We start from the raw sequence: 19,791 nt of genomic DNA, 5'->3' as shown, positions 1-19,791 counted from the left end.
GTGGCCAGAGGACAGACTATAGCAGATCAGAATTATGGCACTTTCTCTGATACTCTCCTCATAGAGAAGTGGAGTCTATTTTTCTTCCCCTGGAATCTGGGCTGATCCTGTGACTGCTTGGCCAACACAATGTGATAGAAGTGATACTAGGCTATTTCTGGGCCTAGACTTTATTTTTTTTTAAATATTTTTTTTGATTAATTAATTTATTTTTGGCTGCGTTGGGTCTTTGTCACTGTGCTTTTTCTAGTTGCAGTGAGTGGGGGCTACTCTTCATTGTGGTGCATGGGCTTCTCGTTGAGGTGGCTTCTCTTGTTGCAGAGCATGGGCTCTAGGCAAGTGGGCTTCAGTAGTTGTTGTGCATGGGCTCAGTCATTGTGGCTCGCGGGCTCTAAAGCGCAGGGCTTAGTTGCTCCGCGGCATGTGGGATCTTCCCAGATCAGGGATCGAACCTGTGTCCCTTGCATTGGCAGGTGTATTCTTAACCACTGCACCACCAGGGAAGTCCCTGGGCCTAGTCTTTAAAAGACCCACAGTTTTCAATTCCTCTCAGGATGTTCCCTCTCAGAACCTTGTTGCCATGCTATGAGAAGTCCCTGCCTCAGTAGAGGCCATGTATAGGTGTTGTGGTCCACAGGACTAGCTAAGTTCCCAGTGACAGCTAGCATCAACTTCCATCTATGTGATCATAGTTGGAATGGTCAAGTCATCTTGGCCATTCCATCCCAGTCAAGCTCCCAGAACACTGCATCCTCAGCGAACAACATATGTAATGTAAGAATTCCTAAGTCAACTCATGAAATTGTGAGAATTAATAAAATAATTGTTTTAAGTCACTAAGTTTTAGGGTAATTTGTTAGAAATAATAGATGACCAAAACCATAATTTTGTTCTAGTATTTATTAAATAGCAAAATTCCTAGTTGTATTTCCCTGAGTAAATCTATGTTCTCCTCATATTTGTACAACTCATTTTTCATGCAACTTCCTTACTTCTATTTTTAAAATCACTCTCATGCATTTTCAAGTCACTTGGTTCTAATATGTAGAAAAGCTGCTAAAATTTTTATTTTATATCTGGCCACCTTAACGAAATTCTAAACAGATATGATCATTTTGATACTGAGTCTCTTGGATTTTCTAAGTAGAAAGTAATCATACACAAATAGCTTTTTCTCTTTTCTATTAATTTTCTCATTTGTTTCATTTATTTTTCTTTCATTAGTTAAAACCTTCAGGTAAATATGAAATAATTATGGTAATAGGCCTAAGAATCTGTTGATTTTAGTGTTAATACCATTGTTTATCTTTACACATAATACTAACCAATGATCTGTTCTCTTTTTGCTCTAATAGATTTCAAATCACTGGCTTATTCCTGACCACTAATTCCAAACTCATAAACTGTGCTTTATCTGTAAGACTTTGTTCCTGTCTCTAACCTAAAACAAAATAAACACTTTAAACCTTAGCCTATAATCCTAATTCTGGGTCTCTGCCTACTTCTCTCCTGGAGACCAGCCCATGCCAAACCACCTCTGCCTTTCTTTGGCCTAACAATTTCCCCCAACTTCTCAAATCACCTAGTTAGTTAAACTCTTCAAAATCTGTCTTTATATTCTCTATCCAAATTTACCTTATACTGTCTCTAGTAAACTTGGATCACTGATTCTTATTCTAGATCTAAAACATTTGGTGAGCCTTAAAAATATACATGTGTGGGGCTTCCCTGGTGGCGCAGTGGTTGAGAGTCCACCTGCCGATGCAGGGGACACGGCTTCGTGACCTAGTCCGGGAAGATCCCATATGCCGTGGAGCGGCTGGGCCCATGAGCCACGGCTGCTGAGCCTGCGCATCCGGAGCCTGTGCTCTGCAACGGGAGAGGCCACAACAGTGAGAGGCCTGCGTACCACAAAAAAAAAAAAAAAAAAAAAAAAAAAAATATATATATATATATATATACACACACACACATGTGTGTGTAGAAAATCCTAAAGATGCTACCAGAAAACTACTAGAGCTCATCAATGAATTCAATAGTTGCAGGATACAAAATTAATACATAGGAATCTGTTGCATTTCTATACACTAACAACAAAAGATCAGAAAGAGAAATTAAGGAAACAATCCCATTTACCATCACATCAAAGAGAATAAAATACCTAAGAGTAAACCTACCTAAGGAGGCAGAAAACCTGTACTCTGAAAACTATAAGATGATGATGAAAGAAATCGAAGATGACACAAACAGATGGAAGGATATACCATGTTCTTAGATTGGAAGAATCAATATTGCCAAAATGACTATACTACCTAAGGCAATCTACAGATTCAATGCAATCTCTATCAAATTACATTTTGTGTAATTGGCATTATACAAACAAACTTATGGTTACCAAAGGAGAAGGGGAAAGGGATAAATTAGGAGCTTGAGATTAATATATACATGCTACTATATACATACTGTGAAAATGGCATTTTTCACAGTAGAACAAAAAATTTTTTAATTCCTATGGAAACATAAAAGACAATCTTAAGAATAGCTGAAGCAATCTTGAGAAAGAAAAATGGAGCTGGAGGAACCAGGCTCCCTGACTTCAAACTATACTACAAAGCTACAGTGATCACAACAGTATGGTACTGGCACAAAAACAAATACAGATCAGTGAAACAGGATAGAAAGCCCAGAAATAAACCCATGCACCTACAGTCAATTAATCTACCATAAAGGAGGCAAGAATATACAATGGAGAAAAGACAGTCTCTTCAATAAGTGGTGCCAGGAAAAATGGACAGGTTACATGTAAAAGAATGAAATTAGAACATTCTCTAACCCCATATACAAAAATAAACTCAAAATGGATTAAAAACCTAAATGTAAAACCAGATACTATAAAACTCTGATAAAAACATAGGCAGAACACTGACATAAAATGCAGCAATATCTTTTTGGATCCATCTCCTAGAGTAATGAAAATAAAAACAAAAATAAATAAATGGGACCTAATTAAACTTAAAAGCTTTTACACAGCAAAGGAAACCATAAACAAAACAAAAAGACAACTTACAGAATGGGAAAAAATATTTGCAAATGATGCAACTGATAAGGGATTAATTTTCAAAATATATAGACAGCTCATATATCTCAATATCAAAAAAACAAACAACCCAATCAAAAAATGGGCAGAAGATCTAAGTAGACATTTCTCCAAAAAAGACATACAGATGCCCAAAAGGCACATGAAAAGATGCTCAACATCCCTAATTTTTAGAGAAATGCAAATCAATACTACAGTGAGGTGTCACCTTAACACTGGTTAGAATGGCCATCATCAAAAATTCTACAAATAATAAATGCTGGAGAGGGTGTGGAGAAAAAGGAACCATCCTACATTGTTGGTGGGAATGTAAATTGGTACAGCCACTATGGAGGTTTCCTTAAAAAACTAAAAATAGAACTACCATATGATCCTGCAATCCCACTCCTGGGCATATATCCACACAAAACCATAATTCAAAAAGATACATGCACCTCAATGTTCACTGCAGCACTATTTACAATAGCCAAGATGTGGAAGCAACCTAAGTGTCCATCAACAGAGGAATGGATAAAAAAGATGTGGTACATATATACAATGGAATATTACTCAGCTATAAAAAAGAATGAAATAATGCCATTTGTAGCAACATGGATGGACTAGAGATTATCATACTAAATGAAATGAGTCAGAAAGAAAAGGACAAATATCATGATGTCACCCATATGTGGAATCTAAAAAAAAATGATACAAATGAACTTAAATACAAAATAGAAATAGACCTACTGACATAGAAAACAAACTTATGGTTACCAAAGGGGAAGGGGGGAGGGATAAATTAGGAGTTTGAGATTAATATATACACACTACTATATATAAAATAGATAACCAACAAGGACCTACTGTATAGCACAGGGAACTGGACTCAGTATTTTATAATAACCATTAAGGGAAAAGAATCTGAAAAAGAATATATATATATACATATATATATATTCCATATATATATATGGAATCACTTTGCTGTACACCTGAAACTAACATGACATTGTAAATCAACTGTACTTCAATTTTAAAAAATGTGGAAATCTTAAAAAAAATACATGATGCATGTGTGTATTTGTGTGTGTGTATACATGTTCCATGTGGCCAAGTTGGGCTTCTCATAAGCATAGTGATATCAGGGTACTAGAACTAGTGGCTGCTGAATTCCAGGAAAAAGAAGCGGAAGCTGCAAGTCCTATTACAGGCTAGACCTGGAACTGGCACAGTGTCACTTCTGCTACATTTTATTGATCAAAGAATCTAGTGCCAGCTCAGAGTCAAGGGGAGGGAAAACAACATCTACACTTCAATGGAGGGAGTGACAAAGATTTTGTGGCCATCATTAATCCACCAAAATCCATTAACTGGAAAAATAAATGACATTTACTGAAGTAAATTCCAGATTGATTAAGGTATATTATATTTAAATAATGAAGTAGATGGAGTCAGAATAAAATGAAAAAATGTTCCTTAGTTTTGGAATGGAAAAATTCTTATGTATAAAATTAACAGATATAAAACAATGGGGGAGATACATGATAACATAAAAAATATGGCAGGCTCCATGAATAAAATAATTTTAAAAAATGTCTTCAGACACATCTCATTTGCCACAAATATGGTCAATAGTGAGAATTTAACATAAGCTTGTAATATACTAATTAAAAAACTCTAGGGCCTCCCTGGTGGCGCAGTGGTTGAGAGTCCGCCTGCCGATGCAGGGGATACGGGTTCGTGCCCCGGTCTGGGAGGATCCCATATGCCGCGGAGCGGCTGGGCCCGTGAGCCATGGCCGCTGGGCCTGCGCATCCGGAGCCTGCGCGTCCGGAGCCTGTGCTCCGCAACGGGGGAGGCCACAACAGTGAGAGGCCCGCATACCACACACACAAAAAAAAACTCTAAAATCTTGATAACGGACATAAAAGAACCATTTACTGAATCACAGATGACCAAAACAAATAATTTTTACTTTTCTCATAATCCAGTATATATCCATCTATCTGTTTCTTTGGTTCCTACATATGTGCAAAAGGCACAGATATAAATGTAGGCAGAAAGAGACATGTTGCCTTCCCTCAAGGAACACAAAGCCTAGGGTGAGACAAAGACTCACAGAGACACATGTAGAGTATATTTGTGATAAGTGGTAAGAGGAAAAGAATATGGTGCTATGGGAGTACATAATAGAAAAAACCTAGTTAAGCAAGGCTTCCCTGAGGAGATATGGACCTATCTGAGATGTGAAGGAATAGGAGTCAACTAGGCAAAGATAGGAGGAAGAGCATTAAGTAAAGAAACAACATGCACAGAGGTCCTGTGATGGGAGAGGGCAAGCCACACTCAAGGGACAACAGAAATATGTTCCCTATGGAAGTGTTTTTTCTCTGCTGAACCCCAACACCTATCAGAGTGCACAGGGCACAGTAGATGCTAATACATATTTGATGCTGGCTGACTGAGAGTACATCAGTGTGGTTTGAGTGCAAAAAGGATGTACTGTGAGATGAAGTTGGAGAAGTAGGTAGGGACAAGTGTGTTGTGAAGTAAGCAAAACTGAATTCAGTACAGAGGTTTCAGCAAGTACATGATAAACCATGATCTCCACGACTGCAGTGTGGTTCAAACACTGGAGTTGTGGAGGGGAGACAGAGCTAAGAGGGAAGCCAAGATCTTGTATTAAGACAAGAGGCTATGGTGATAGTTCAGGTGAGAGATGACAGGACATGGACTACAGTAGTGGCATTGCAGATAGAGAAGTAGAGACATTTAAGAGATATTTAGGATAAAAAACAAGTATTAGAGAGGTGAAGGAGAAGAGGCTGTCAAGGATAATACTTGAACTATACTTGTATAACTGGATGGATGGCAGCTCATCCAGCTAGGGAACAATGGTAGAATACTGGAAAGGAAAAAAATCACTTGGGTTTTATGAAATTTAAGGCATCTTTGAGACATCCAAGAGAAATGTCATGTGTATATAAATTTTAGTTCAGAGCTGAAGCCTGAGCTGGGGATATGAACTTGTAAGCTGCTATAAATGTGTGATAATTGAAGCTGCAGTTGTAGATGGAAGAAAATACAGAGTCAAAAGAGAAGACAGGATGAGATCAAATGTTGAAAAACTGAAATGTATTAGATAGGTAGAGAAGGACAGGTCTGCAGTAGACAGAGACAGACTAGCCAGAAAGAGAAGAAGAAACTCAGGAGTATTACAGGTACCTAGGAGTGTTTTCAGAACGAGCAGCAATTAACAGTGTCACTTGCTGTTGAGAAGTCAAATGAGATAAGGAATTAAAAAGTGTCCCCTGAAGCTCGCTCCAATAAAGTCATGAGTGACTTGAACAAGAACTGTTTAAGATTAGTATTTCGGGTAAGAGCTCAACAGGAACGGGTTGAGGAATAAAAGGTGAGGAAAAGAGAAAAGCAAGTATAAAACACCCAGAGAAGTCTGGCTATAAAGAGGTGAGAAACAGGGCTTCCTTGGTGGCGCAGTGGTTGAGAGTCCACCTGCCGATGCAGGGGACACGGGTTTGTGCCCTGGTCCGGGAAGATCCCACATGCCGCGGAGCAGCTGGGCCCGTGAGCCATGGCCACTGAGCCTGCATGTCCAGAGCCTGTGCTCCGCAACGGGAGAGGCCACAACAGTGAGAGGCCCGTGTACCACACACACACACACACACACACACACAAAAAAAAAAAAAAGAGGTGAGAAACAGAGTATTAGAAGAGGGTGTAGGGTTGAGAGAGAAAGTTAAAAAATTAATAATGACCTGAAAATGTTAAAAAGCTAATGGGAGAATGAGGCAGAAATAGTGAAAATATAAGCTAAAAAAGGCAGGGAGAAATGGGGTCAAAAAGATAATCAGGGAGAGGATTTACCTTATGAAAGAAGAAATGGAGTCAATTGCCTAACAAATTAATAAAGATTTCAGGTAAATAATACCCAGTGTTTGCTCGGGTGATAATAGAGATATAATAACTAAAGTAATAGTAACACTCTCATTATTAGTGAGTATGAGTTGGAAGTAGACAACAGAGTTCTTCTGTAGACAGTATAAGCTAATGTAACAAGACAGTTAATATATTATACCCTTTGATGATGAAGTTTCTCTTCTAAGAAGGAATCCTGTGAAAGGAATCATATATGCCTGAAAACCTGGCAACAAACTAAATGTCCAACAGCTGGGGTGGGGAATGGTTAATTATTATACATGTATGTGAGGGGCTGTCATATGCGAATTAGAAAACACATTTTCATAGACTAATTAAATGGGTATTTCTTCATGATATCACATGAGGTGAGAAAAGCAGAATACATAATGACACATTCTCGATGATCCCAGTTTTGGAGAAAAATATTTACAAGCCATAGGCACACATCATCACGAAGAAAATGGCTTAAGAAAACAAACCACGATGTTAATACTGCATAGCTCTGGGTAGTGAGGTAACAGGGTGAGTTCTATTCCTCTTCATACTTTACTAAAATTTATATTAAGCACAAAACAATTTCTAATCTCTCACAAACAAAATGTTAATAAGAATAAAGAGATTACAATGAAGGTAGGAAGGCACAAGTTAAGGAGGTCTACAGTAAAAGAAGGAAAAACGGAAGATTACTGGAGTCACCCTAGTATAAAGCAGTTCCTTTTCTTTAAAAGAGAGAATACGATTTAATGTTAGGTTGGCTAACATTTGCTTATATAACACCACATGCCAGACGCTGTTCTAAGTGTGCTACACATATCAACTCATTTAATCCTCACAGTAATGTGGAGGTGAACACTGTTACGTTACAGAAGAGGAAACTTAGCAGGGAGGCTGCCCCAGGCAACTCTGCCTGTGTTAAGAATCTGTGTTCCTCCTCCTACACTGTTGGTGGGAATGTAAACTGGTGCAGCCACTATGGAGAACAGTTTGGAGGTTCCTTAAAAAACTAAAAATAGAGTTGCCATATGATCCAGCAATCCCACTCCTGGGCATATATCCACACAAAACTATAATTCGAAAAGATACATGCACCCCAATGTTCATGGCAGCACTATTTACAATAGCCAAGACATGGAAACAACCTAAATGTCCATTGACGGATGAATGGTAAAGATGTGGTACATATATACAATGGAATATTACTCAGCTCTAAAAAGAATGAAACAATGCCAGTTGCAGCAACATGGATGGACCTAGAGATTATCACACTAAGTAAATCAGAAAAAAAAGACAAATATCATAGAGTATCACTTATATGTGGAATCTAAAATATGACACAAATGAACTTATCTACGAAACAGAAACAGACTCACAGACATAGAGAACAGACTTGTTGTTGCCAAGGGGCAAGGGGGAGGGGAGGGATGGATTGGGAGTTTGGGATTAGCAAATGCAAACTATTATATATAGAATGGTTAACTAACAAGGGCCTACTGTATAGCACAGGCAGCCATATTCAATATCTTATAATAAGCCATAATGGAAAAGAATATGAAAAAGAATATATACAGACACACACACACACGCATATATATATATGCATAACTGAATCACTTTGCTGTACACCAGAAACTAACACAACATTGTAAACCAACTATACTTCAATTAAAAAAAAAATAAAAGAGTCTGTGTTCCTAACCCACACCACTTTTTTGCCTGTCCATATAAGAAAAGGAATCTGTGGACAAAAAGCAATGACTTTTCTTCTTCAAAGTTTAGCTGGTTTGCTGTCACCTCCCAACCAACAACTCAAACCCTGGGTTGTACATTATCTGTGTATTTAATGAACAGAAGCTTCTTACAAGTGCCTCAGATCTACCTGTTGCTTACCAAAAACAGTTGTTCTTAGAATTTCTTGCTCCATTATCCAACTTTTTTCCTTACTCTCCAACCTGGAGGTCTCAACTGCTTTGGAAAGTAGATGCTCTGTACATGGGGAAAAGGAAAACAAACAAACAAACACATTTCAGACATTTTTATAGGGAAGAGAATCCCATCCCAAAGTAGTAGTCTAAGAGCTGCTAAAAGGTAAGGCCAGTGGACCTGTGTATTTCTAGCTCTACATCAGAAAAGACTTTCAATCACATACAGCAAGAAAATCTGCTATTGTTCCCAGAAGTTATTAGGAAACCTAAACTGAAACCCAAATGCTCTCAACCACTTCAACAGTAGTTTTTAACAGTAGATGAAGAGACTACTAAAGGGCAGATTAGGTAAATACGCAGACGCCACCTTTATGCAATGAATTCAGGTTCCTATAGTTCTCCAGCATCACATCCCTGTACAGGTTCTTTACAGCAGGGTCCAGTTGCCCCCACTCTTCCTCGCTGAATTCCACAACCACATCTTTGAATGTCACTGGTTCCTAAAACATTAAGTTCCTTTTTAATCAAAGGTCTCAAAAATATTACTAGAGGAGAAATGAATTTGGAAAGAACAGGGTAGGTGGCAACAATATACAAAAAAAAAATTGATAGGACAATGTTTGGAGTTCTAAGTGATAAAAATCAAGTTATCTTAGGGGCCTATCAACTTGGTACTCTTTGAGGGCTGCGAAAGGAAAATGAAGGGCTGTCCTAACTCTAGATTAGCTTACATTTTAACTGAGGAGAAAAACCGGCTGGAATAACTGTGGAACAAAAAATTACTATAGAGTACAAATAATTTACACAGAAAGAGTTCAGAACAGGAAGAGTTTAAGGCAGATTTGAGGGAAATTTATAATGAAAATGTAGGCTCTCCTAGCAGAACAGGGAGCATCTCTAACTGAGAAATGCTGTCGCCTAATGCCTTATCCTTCAGGTCTCAGAGCCCAATGTCACTTTGTCAGATAGGCCTTTCCTGATTACCCAATAAAGTAGCCATCTTCCTAATCAGTCTGCTTCTTTATTTTCTCCCTAATAATTATTACCATTTGCAATTATCTTATTTGCTTGTGTTTGTCTACTTCTAGTAGTATGTAATCTCCACAAAGGCAGGCATTTTGTTTCATTTACTGTCATATTCCCAGCCCTTAGAAATGTTAGGCACTGCATAAATACTGGTTATAAGGGCCTTCATCCCATCAGCTGTTGCACTTTTCTGTCCAGCATTCTCAGCCTTGTCCTTATAGTTACCTTCAATCACACTGAAACACACAAATCCTTCCTCTACCTCAGAGCCAGTCTTTGTGAATAAGTTGTCTACATGTGTTTTGCCTATTTCCTCACTTTTCCTCTTTCCTCAACCCTCTGCAACCTGGCTTCTATTCCCATGCATGCTTGTATCTCCATGATGTTAAGAGAAGAGACACTACTCAGGCTGCACTTTTCTGAACTTTTAAAGGATTTCTCCTTGAAATATGGTCATTCCTTGCTTTCACAGTGACATCCTATTTTCCTGGTTTTCCTCTACCACTTTGGTCCTTTCATTTCAGTATCCTTTGAGGTTTCTTCTGCTCATTGCTCAGGATTCTGCCCTTGGCTTCCTTCACTTTTAATTCTAACATTCCCTGGGTAGGCCCTATGTCTATACCTTCAATTATCATCTACAATCTCAAGGGTATAGATGCACAGAGAATACACAAAAATTAAATATTTTCCAAAAAGTGTATCATCAACTAAAATAGGTCCAATGTCCAGCGTATCATCAACTAAAATAGTCATGTTCTTAGATGGAACTATGTTTGGCAAAAGTTCACAGACCTAAAAAGAAAAAGCAGAACATTACAATAGAGTGGAATCCTAATTTACCTGGGGTTTGCCTGTTAGTGAGTCAGCTTCCATTTTTTCTTTCTTGATGCTCCCCTTCTGGAGTAGGGCAGAATCCTTGCAGGTTATACCTGAGGAAGATGAAGGAAAACATTAGGGAGACAAGTTTTTCCTTGGAGAAACTCTTAATAATTATAGTACATTTAACATGCTACTTCAGAAGTTTGAAATTTAATAATGTCAGGCTCTACCAGCAACCAGAATCTCCAGGAGTGGGGCCCAGATCTTATATTTTTAAAAAGCTCTAAAAGTGACTTGCATATTCTACCAGGGGTCAAGAACTACTTGATCAGAGAGAAGGCCAAAATAATATTTTAATGCCTCATCTGTGGTTATAGCAGATCCAAAAAGAAAACTTTAATCTTGTCAAAACTAAATCCTAACTAAGGCTTAGCCACCACAGGCTGTAATTCTACTGGGAGCTAAGAATATTTTACCCAACCAATCACTTTCTCAAAGACATTGGGGATTAATCTACTCAAGGATTCTTTTCCTCTAAGTCGCTCTGTGTATACTATACACAGACTTAGGCAGTCTCGTCACCTTGGACTACTGACTCTTCCAGGACATAAAAATCTGAGCAGCAACCAATTCTCTTCTCCAGCCCTTTGGTGAGACGTACACCCAAGGGCTACTTCCTAATGTTTCTCCAAGATTCATTAATTACACCACTAATCCTCAAATGCCAGACTATGGGCCAATACTGGTCTGTGAAGAAGTTTTCAATGATTCAGGGTGAAATAAGAAAAAATAGAAACAATGCAGGAAATATTTACGCTTTATAAATAGAGGCAGGATTTGAAAAAAAAATCCAAATTTCTCAGCAACATGCCATTTGAATACTGCCACAAGATTATAGTCTGTTAACTTTATTCAGGCCTATAACACTTTGTGAAACCTCAGTTTGCTCAGTCCCATAACCCCTAGGACAGTCAATACCACGTTCTTTTTTTTTATATGATTTATTTTTTTATTTTTTAAATTAATTTTTATTGGAGTATAGTTACTTTACAATGTTGTGTTAGTTTCTGCTGTACAGCAAAGTGAATCAGCTATACATATACATATATCCCCTCTTTTTTGGATTTCCTTCCCATTTAAGTCACCACTGAGTAGAGTTCCCTGTGCTATACAGTAGGTTCTTATTAATTATCTATTTTATACATAGTAGAATATCACATTGTTTCTTATTCTTGTCATTTTTGGAAATATGCGAGATATCTTGAAAAGATGCAAAAGCCTTCAATCAGCCATCCCTTTTTTATTGCTCTGAGTATTGTTTCCTTCCCATAACTCTTCTTTCCTGCTGACTTCCTTCCTGAACTTTTACAGTTGTGTTCTCTGAAACTCTCATGCCATTCAAAGAAAAATTCCTATACATTCCCTAGCTCTTTATAAAATATTCTTTCTCCCTTCTAATCTAAAATGGATCTTGGCCACCATCAAAGCCACCTCTTCTCATTCTCCAATACTATGGTCTTGGTAGTTGTTTTGATATATTCATACTTCTCCATTCCCATTTCCTCATAAAGATTTTCCTACGCTCACACAAAAATTTTTTCATAGTGGTTCATGTCATTTAGCTAGGGCCTTCTTGATGTTGTAATACACTAAGCTATTGCAAATTCATTTATTCAGCCCGTATTTACTGAGTACCTCCCATGTGTGAGGCACACAAATGCCTGCCCTCAGGGAGCCTATAGTCTGACGTGAACGACAGACATTAAATAAGTAATTGTACTAGGTCAGTAAAAACTTTACTTAGCTAAAATTGTTGCTTTCCACACCAAATCATAATCTTTTCAACAACCCAGCCTGAAGACCCTTGACAACCTTATTTCTAACAACCATCAGCAATCAAGCTACTTCCTTTTTCATACTGGGGTCCTTATATACTTCAGATTGTTCTACTCTGAGAACAAACTTGAAAGAATCAATCCCTAACTATATTTTCCTATCCTTTCAACTTTCCTATCCTTTCATCAAGGTTCCACCATAGTACATTGCTTCTTTAATTTTCTCCCAGTCTATCATCCCTCTTGTGAAGTCACTTTCTTTTCTACACAGCTTGGATTTTATGGTAAATCACTTGCAGATTTACTCTTTTCAGACTTCAAATTCCTTGAACACTGATCCTTTACATCTAACATCCAATCTTAGCTTGATCCAGTAATCTCTTTTACCTTACCTTTTTAAAAAATTGAGGTAAAATTCACGTAACAAAAAAATCACCATATTAACCATTCTAAAGTACACAATTCATGGTTTTTAGTACATTCACAGTGTTGTGCAACTGTCACCACTATTCCAGAACATATTCATTACCCCCAAAAGTAACCCCATACCCATTAAGGAGTCACCTACCATTCCCCTTCCCTCCATGCTGTCTCTTTGGATTTGCCTATTCTGGGCATCCCATGTAAATTCAGTCATATGGTATGTGACCTTTTTTGTCTGACTTCTTTAAATTAGCATATTTTGAAGGTTCATTCATGTTGTAGCATGTGTTAGTTCTTTGTTCCTCTTAATGGCTGAATAATACTCCACTGTATGAATATCAATTTGTTTATCCATTCATCAGTTGATGAACTTTTGGATTGCTTCCATTTTTTTGGTTATTATGAATAATGCTATGAACATTCATACACAAATTTGTCAAATGCTTTTTCTGCATCAATTGAGATGATCATGTGATTTTCCCCTTCATTGTATTGGTATGGTGTATAATGTTGATTTTCACATTTGAACCATCCTTGTATTTCTGGGATAAATCCCACATGATCATGGTGTATAATCCTCTTAATATGCTGCTGGGTTTGGTTCACTAGTTTTCTTGTGATGTCTCTCTCTGGCTTTGGCATCATATTAAAACTCCCAACATAGAATAGGTTAGGAAGTATTCTTGCCTTTTCTATTCTTTAGAAGAGTCTGAGAAAGTTTGGTGTTAATTATTGTTTTAATGTTTGGTAGAATTCACCAGTGAAGCCATGTTGTCCTTGGGTTTACTTTGTTGCAATTTTTTAAATTACTGATTCAGTCTCTTTAGTTGTTACAGATGAGTTGAGTCAATTTTGGTAGTTTGGGAGTTTTTCTATTTCATCTAAGTTTTCACAGTATTCTCTTATAATCTTTTTGATTTATGCAAGGTCAGTAGTAATATCCCTACCTTTATTCCTTATTTTGGTCTTCTCTCTTTTTTGCTTGGTCATTGTAGCTAAACTTTTATCAATGTTGTTGATGTTTTCAACCTTTTTTTTGAATTTATAAAGTCTATATTCTTTGTTGTGTGTGCCCACTTAAGTCTGTTTCCTTAACTTAGTGGTTAGCTAGCGATTCCAGAGATTTCCTTAAATGCTTGAAACCAGAAAAACAAAAATCATTTCCTAGCCTTTGCAGATGGGCTGTCTGCATCAGGAAATGCCTTCAATACTTAGCCAGACAGTTTTCACCCCTGCCTTAGTCTTCATTTCTTGCTTGAGCAGAGCCTGAAGACCAGCCAGAGGTGAGAATCAGGGAATTCTCAGGTCTTTCTGAACATGTACCCAGCCTTCTAGATCTCTAAGAATATGTAGGAGCTTTCAAATCCCTTACTTTCTAAAGCACCTTTCCTCCCATCTTTTTGTTTAGTCTATGTTTGTCCCAACTGTTTATTTGCTGTCCCAGGTAGCAGTGGCTAATACATTTTTCATTAAATGTTTCTGACAAATGCTAGCCAGGTAGCCACTTCAGCCCTGAGAGGTCTAAGGTAGGTAAAATATGGGCAAACCCTTTAAGTGGGTTCTTCAGGGATCCATGGCACGTTAAAAGAAAACAAAAGCCTTTCTCGATCCTGTATTACCCTGAAACCTCTCATTTTCTTCCCAAACTTCTCAAGAATAGTCTATAATGATTATCACATTCCCACCTCACACTTCATATTTTTTTGACCATGTGATAGGCAGAATAGCCCCCTGAAATGTCCATGCCCTAATCCGTGGATACATGGCAAAAGGGACTCAGCAAGGGAATTCCCTGGAGGTCCAGTGGTTAGGACTCAGCATTTTCATTGCCAGGGCCGGGGTTCAATCTCTGGTCAGTGAACTAAGACCCCACAAGCCTCATGGCATGGCCAAAAAAAAAAAGGGACTCAGCAATATTAAAGTTAAAGATCCTTGAGATGAAGAAATCATCCTGGGGACTTCCCTGGTGGTGCAGTGGTTAAGAATCCACATGTCAATGCATGGGACACGGGTTTGATCCCTGGTCTGGGAATATCCCACATGCCGTGGAGCACCTAAGCCCTCGCGCAACAACTACTGAAGCCCGTGCACTCTAGGGCCCGCAAGCCACAACTACTCAGCCCACGTGCTGCAACTACCGCAGCCCACACACCTAGAGTCTGTGCTCCGCAACAAGAGAAGCCACCACAATGAGAAGCCCGAGCACTGCAACGAAGAGTAGCCCCTGCTCGCTGCAACTACAGAAAGCCCACGTGCAGCAACAAAGACCCGACACAGCCAAAAAAATAAAAATTAAAAAAAAAAATCATCCTGGATTATCTGGGTGGTCTCAAATTACATTAATCTTGAAAAGTGGAGAACTTTTCCCAGCTGTGGTCAGTGAGACAGAGAGAGTGAAAGAGTGAGTGTGAGCATGTGCATGTATGCCAGCACACACCATGACAACAGAATGGAGTGTCAGAGAGATGGCAGTGTGAAAAGGACTTGGCTCACCACTGCCAGCTTTGAAGATGGGGGAAAGGGAGCATGAGGCCCGGAAAGAAATGAATTCCTGCTGATGTCTTGATTTTAGCCCAGGGAGACCCATGTTGGACCACTGATCTAATCAACAATTTCAATAAATTATTTTCAATACTCATCTTAACAGGACCTTTTTGTTGCAACGTTGTTGAACACTCCCTTCTTGAAGATTTTTTTCTTAGCTCAAGATACAAACCTTTCCTGGTTCCTTGCTTTCTAGATTACTCCTTTCTAGCTTGCCTCCCTGAGTTTTCTTATTTTGCTCAGTACTTCATTTTATTTCCTTTTTGGCTAAGGACTAAATATAATCCCAATACCAGTATCATCACTCTCTCTAATCAATAATGCCTAGTCAAATATCCAGTCAATTGCCTCATGTCTTATAAGGTCCACACATTCACATGATCAATTACACATCTTTTATGTTTCTTTTAATCTCTAAATCCCTCTTCCATAGACCCTCCCTACTCCCTTACAATTATTTTGTTTTAGAAGCTGGATTGTCTTGCAGTTTCCCACAGATTGGATTTTAGTAATGGCATTCCCATGGTATAGTTTAACATGTTCCTCTATTCTCTATTTTCTATAATTGGTAGTTAGATCTATGCCAGCTCTTAAATACTGGTTCTTCCTAAGGATTTGTAGTTTTCCTACTTCCATTCATACCTATAAGTTTCCATATTTTTCTTTCTTGATTTTAGCCCAGAGAGACCCACTGATCTACAAACCTGTAGGACTATACATTCATATTGTTTTAAGCAACAAAGTTTATGGTAATGTGTTACAGCAGCAACAGAAATTGCTATACTTCTGAACACTAAAGCCATATTTTTAACTATATATTAGATTATTCACTGTGGTTGTCCCACAAAGACCTCAAATTCAACATGCCACATAATTAATATATCAATCTCCTCTCCAACAAAAACTGTTACTTACGCTCCATTCATGCAAGCCAGAACATTTATCCCATTCACACCTAATATGAATAACACTTTAGGTTCAAACTCCTCTGTTTTCCCAAATGCTTCCTCATTCTCTAACACTTCCTCATTCTCTACTACTATACTTCCTAATTGGTTTTCCTATATTCAGAGCTCTCAGGGCTATCCTTTACTGCAGAAGTTGATAAACTTTTTCTGTAAAGATCCAGATTGTAAATATTTTATTTAGGCTTTGCAGGCAATACAGTCTCTGCTATAACTAATCAAGTCTAGTCATAGTATGAAAGCAGCTGTAGACAAAATGTAAATGAATGGGGTGTGGCTGTGTTCCAGTAAAACTTTATTTCCAAAAATATTTGGCCTGTGGTCATAGTTTGCTGATCCCTGCTCTACACTGAAGGCAACATAGTATTTTTGAAAGGTAAATCAAATTATTTTACTCCCCTACTCAATCTGTGAGATCTCAGTTCAGCCTTCCTAATATAGTAAAGTTCTTCAGGATCTGGCCCTTGACACCTTCTAGCTTCAGAAAAAGTTCCTATGCTAAGTGAAGTAAGTCAGACAGAGGAAGACAAATACTCTATGATATCACTTACATGTGGAAACAAAAAAATAGAACTAGTGAATGTAACAAAAAAGAAACAGATTCACAGATATAGGAGAACAAACTAGTGGTTACCAGTGGGAAGAGGGAAGAGATAGAGGATTAAGAGGTATAAAATATTATGTATAAAATAAGCTATAAGGATATATGGTACAACACAGGGAATACAGCCAATATTTTATGACTATAAATGGAGAATAGCCTTTAAAAATTATGAATCACTATGTTATATACCTGTAACACATAAATACTGTACATCAACTATGCATCCATAAAAAAATTTTTTTTAAAGATAATTTTTCTTCATATGGGAAGGGTCAACTATTCTACCTCCAATTTTCTATATTCTCACCTTCATCCTTAAGCATATCAATCACATCCTCTATCAGGCTCACCACTTCTTTGCTGTTCTTTGGATGTTGTAAATTCACCCAAGTCCTGACTTCCTCAGGGAGAATTGTCAGGAATTGTTCCAGTACCAATAGCTCTAGGATCTGCTTCTTTGTATGAATTTCTGGTCTCAGCCACTGAAGACAGAGCTCCCAGAGTTGGCTCAGGGCTTCATGAGGCCCAGACACTTCCAAATACTGGAAATGTCTGAACTTTAGACGAGAGGCTTCACAGTCATCTGTCTCCACGACTGGGATGGATTCCGGCTGCCAAGACACATCTGCTCTCAGGACCTCACTTTGTTCATGAGGAGCCAGGTTCTGAGGTTTTGAGAAAGCCGTCAACTTGTTCAAAGGCTGCATCTTCCTACACAGAGCTCCCGCTGCAGTTCAAATTTGTCTTATCAGAGGATTCCAATAATTCTCGTGCTTGGGCTAAGCACTTGTGTACTATATACATATATATGCAGTGAGAAAAGTTTCAGGAGCTTCAGATGCAGAGCCAATATTCAGGCACCCAAGAGACTGAAAAAAAGACATAAATATGACCTACAGATAATGCACACGGATAGGTCAAAAAGTGCATTCCCAGACTATAACAATCAAAAGTTTTAATTTGTTAGGATTCACTATGAGCCAGTCTGCCATGCCCATCAATCAGGGAGGTCTTAGGCTCAACAGAACATTTAAACATTGCAGGACTACCACAGGTCATATTTGGCACTTAGGTTACTAAGAAGGCTACTGGACAGAAAACAAAGCTTGCTAACAGACGAGTGAGTAACTGGAATTTTTCTTCAGTGGCAGTTCTCACAGAGTATATAGCTCAAGTGCAAGGAGATGTGGACCATGTAGGTTGGGCAGAAAGCATCTTGACTGAAAAGCCTTCTACAGGAGCTGATATCTAACAACTCTACAAGTGCAGCTCTCAGGGTTCCCCAAAGAGCGTGCCAGATTATGAGTCACTACATTCAGGGAAGTTCAGATCCAGCTTGCTATCTGATTTACAGTTCTCCCAGTCCAGATGAAATTTACCATTCAGGAGTCATTTTTATTATAAGCCTCTAGGCCAGTGGTACTTTTTCCATAGCACTGTGCTTGTACAGTTACAATATCGTTTCAAATTTCTCTGAAGATTCTAATTTGAGTTTTCTGTTTCCTAAATTCCCTTTGATTCTGTGGTCAGGGTTTCTATTTATCTTGGTTTTTAGACATCTGGTATTCCCTAGTTTTCTGCTCATATTTAAGCATCAAGTGTTAGGTTGATTATTCCAGATCATCATATGAATTTCTACTTCTTCTGTATCAGTAGATTGGTTTCCTAATGGGTGTCTACCCTGAATGGAAGACTTACAAAGAGCCATGTGAATATCAGTGAGACACACACATTGGCAGACTTTGATTTAGGGTGAGTGGAGGAGCAGCCTGTCAAGTTGTGGACTCCCCACACAACAGAGTGAAAAGGTTTTACTATGAAATGTCAACACCTAACCTAAAAGCCTTCGTTCTCCTCAGATGGTTTATTCAATTTATTTAGGGAAGAACTTTTTGTGGGAGGAAGGCACTGGAGCTAAACTGCTTCTCTGTGTAGGTGGGAAGAGGGCTGGGAGGTTGGGGAGATGACTGGAATAGATGTTTCACATGTAACCCTTCACTCGATTCCTATGTTCTATTTAACTCTCACTGCCATACTCTGTTGAAACAGCTTAAGATTCTCATAGGCAGATGGGTTTCCACCTCCACTGTGGTCACCTCCTAGCATATTCTAAGTTGTGACCTCTTCTACACTGCTTCTGTAAACCATATTTTCACTTTCTGTCTTGTAGAAATGCATTGACACCATCTATATACTCATTAGTATCCCCATTACATGGGGACACAGGGCAAAGTGGAACTGAAGGAACATTCTGAGATCCAACACAAACCTTTTCCAAAGCTTAAGGAAAGTACACGTTCATTACCAAAAAAAAAAAAAAAAGAAAGTTCCGAAGTGCTTAAGAGGTATCACTCACTGAGTTCCAGCAGAACAATGAACTATGGGCCCAGATACTTTCAGAATTAACATACAGGGAGAAAGAAGAAAAAAAGTTCACAGATCACATATTAAAAACAAAACAAAAAACCAAGTAAGCATTAAAAAAAAAAAGCAGATTTAACAACAAGAATATCCATTGTAACAATAAATGCCCTGGGTAAAAATTTAAACTCAACTATGTAAAAAATTAAGGGACATCCAAAACAAAAGAACTCCAAAACTTAAAGGGATGATAGAAAAAATAACAAACAAATGTAAA

At 38.2% G+C, this 19,791-nt stretch overlaps 1 protein-coding gene across 6 annotated transcripts in view; it reads right to left on the bottom strand.

Annotated features, from left to right (window-relative positions):
• The window catches only part of ZNF215 (zinc finger protein 215), a 45,925-nt gene that overhangs the window by 24,243 nt on the left and 1,891 nt on the right, over window positions 1–19,791 (bottom strand). For 5 of the 6 annotated variants that reach the window (XM_060104305.1, XM_060104304.1, XM_060104306.1 and 2 more), the window contains exons 2-5: window positions 17,461–18,022; window positions 10,804–10,892; window positions 9,305–9,437; window positions 8,903–8,998 (exon numbers count right to left, since the gene is read on the bottom strand). In XM_060104305.1, the coding sequence (XP_059960288.1) occupies window positions 8,903–8,998; window positions 9,305–9,437; window positions 10,804–10,892; window positions 17,461–17,860 (718 nt within the window). In that variant the 5' untranslated portion in view covers window positions 17,861–18,022. The remainder of the gene's footprint in view (window positions 1–8,902; window positions 8,999–9,304; window positions 9,438–10,803; window positions 10,893–17,460; window positions 18,023–19,791) is intronic. The other variant, XM_060104302.1, reaches the window with a different exon arrangement.

Source organism: Mesoplodon densirostris, chromosome 7 (assembly GCF_025265405.1).
Source record: "Mesoplodon densirostris isolate mMesDen1 chromosome 7, mMesDen1 primary haplotype, whole genome shotgun sequence".
Classification (NCBI taxonomy): Eukaryota; Metazoa; Chordata; class Mammalia; order Artiodactyla; family Ziphiidae; genus Mesoplodon; species Mesoplodon densirostris.
The sequence above is the reverse complement of the archived record's forward strand: the minus strand, read 5'-3'. Positions and strand labels throughout refer to the sequence as shown.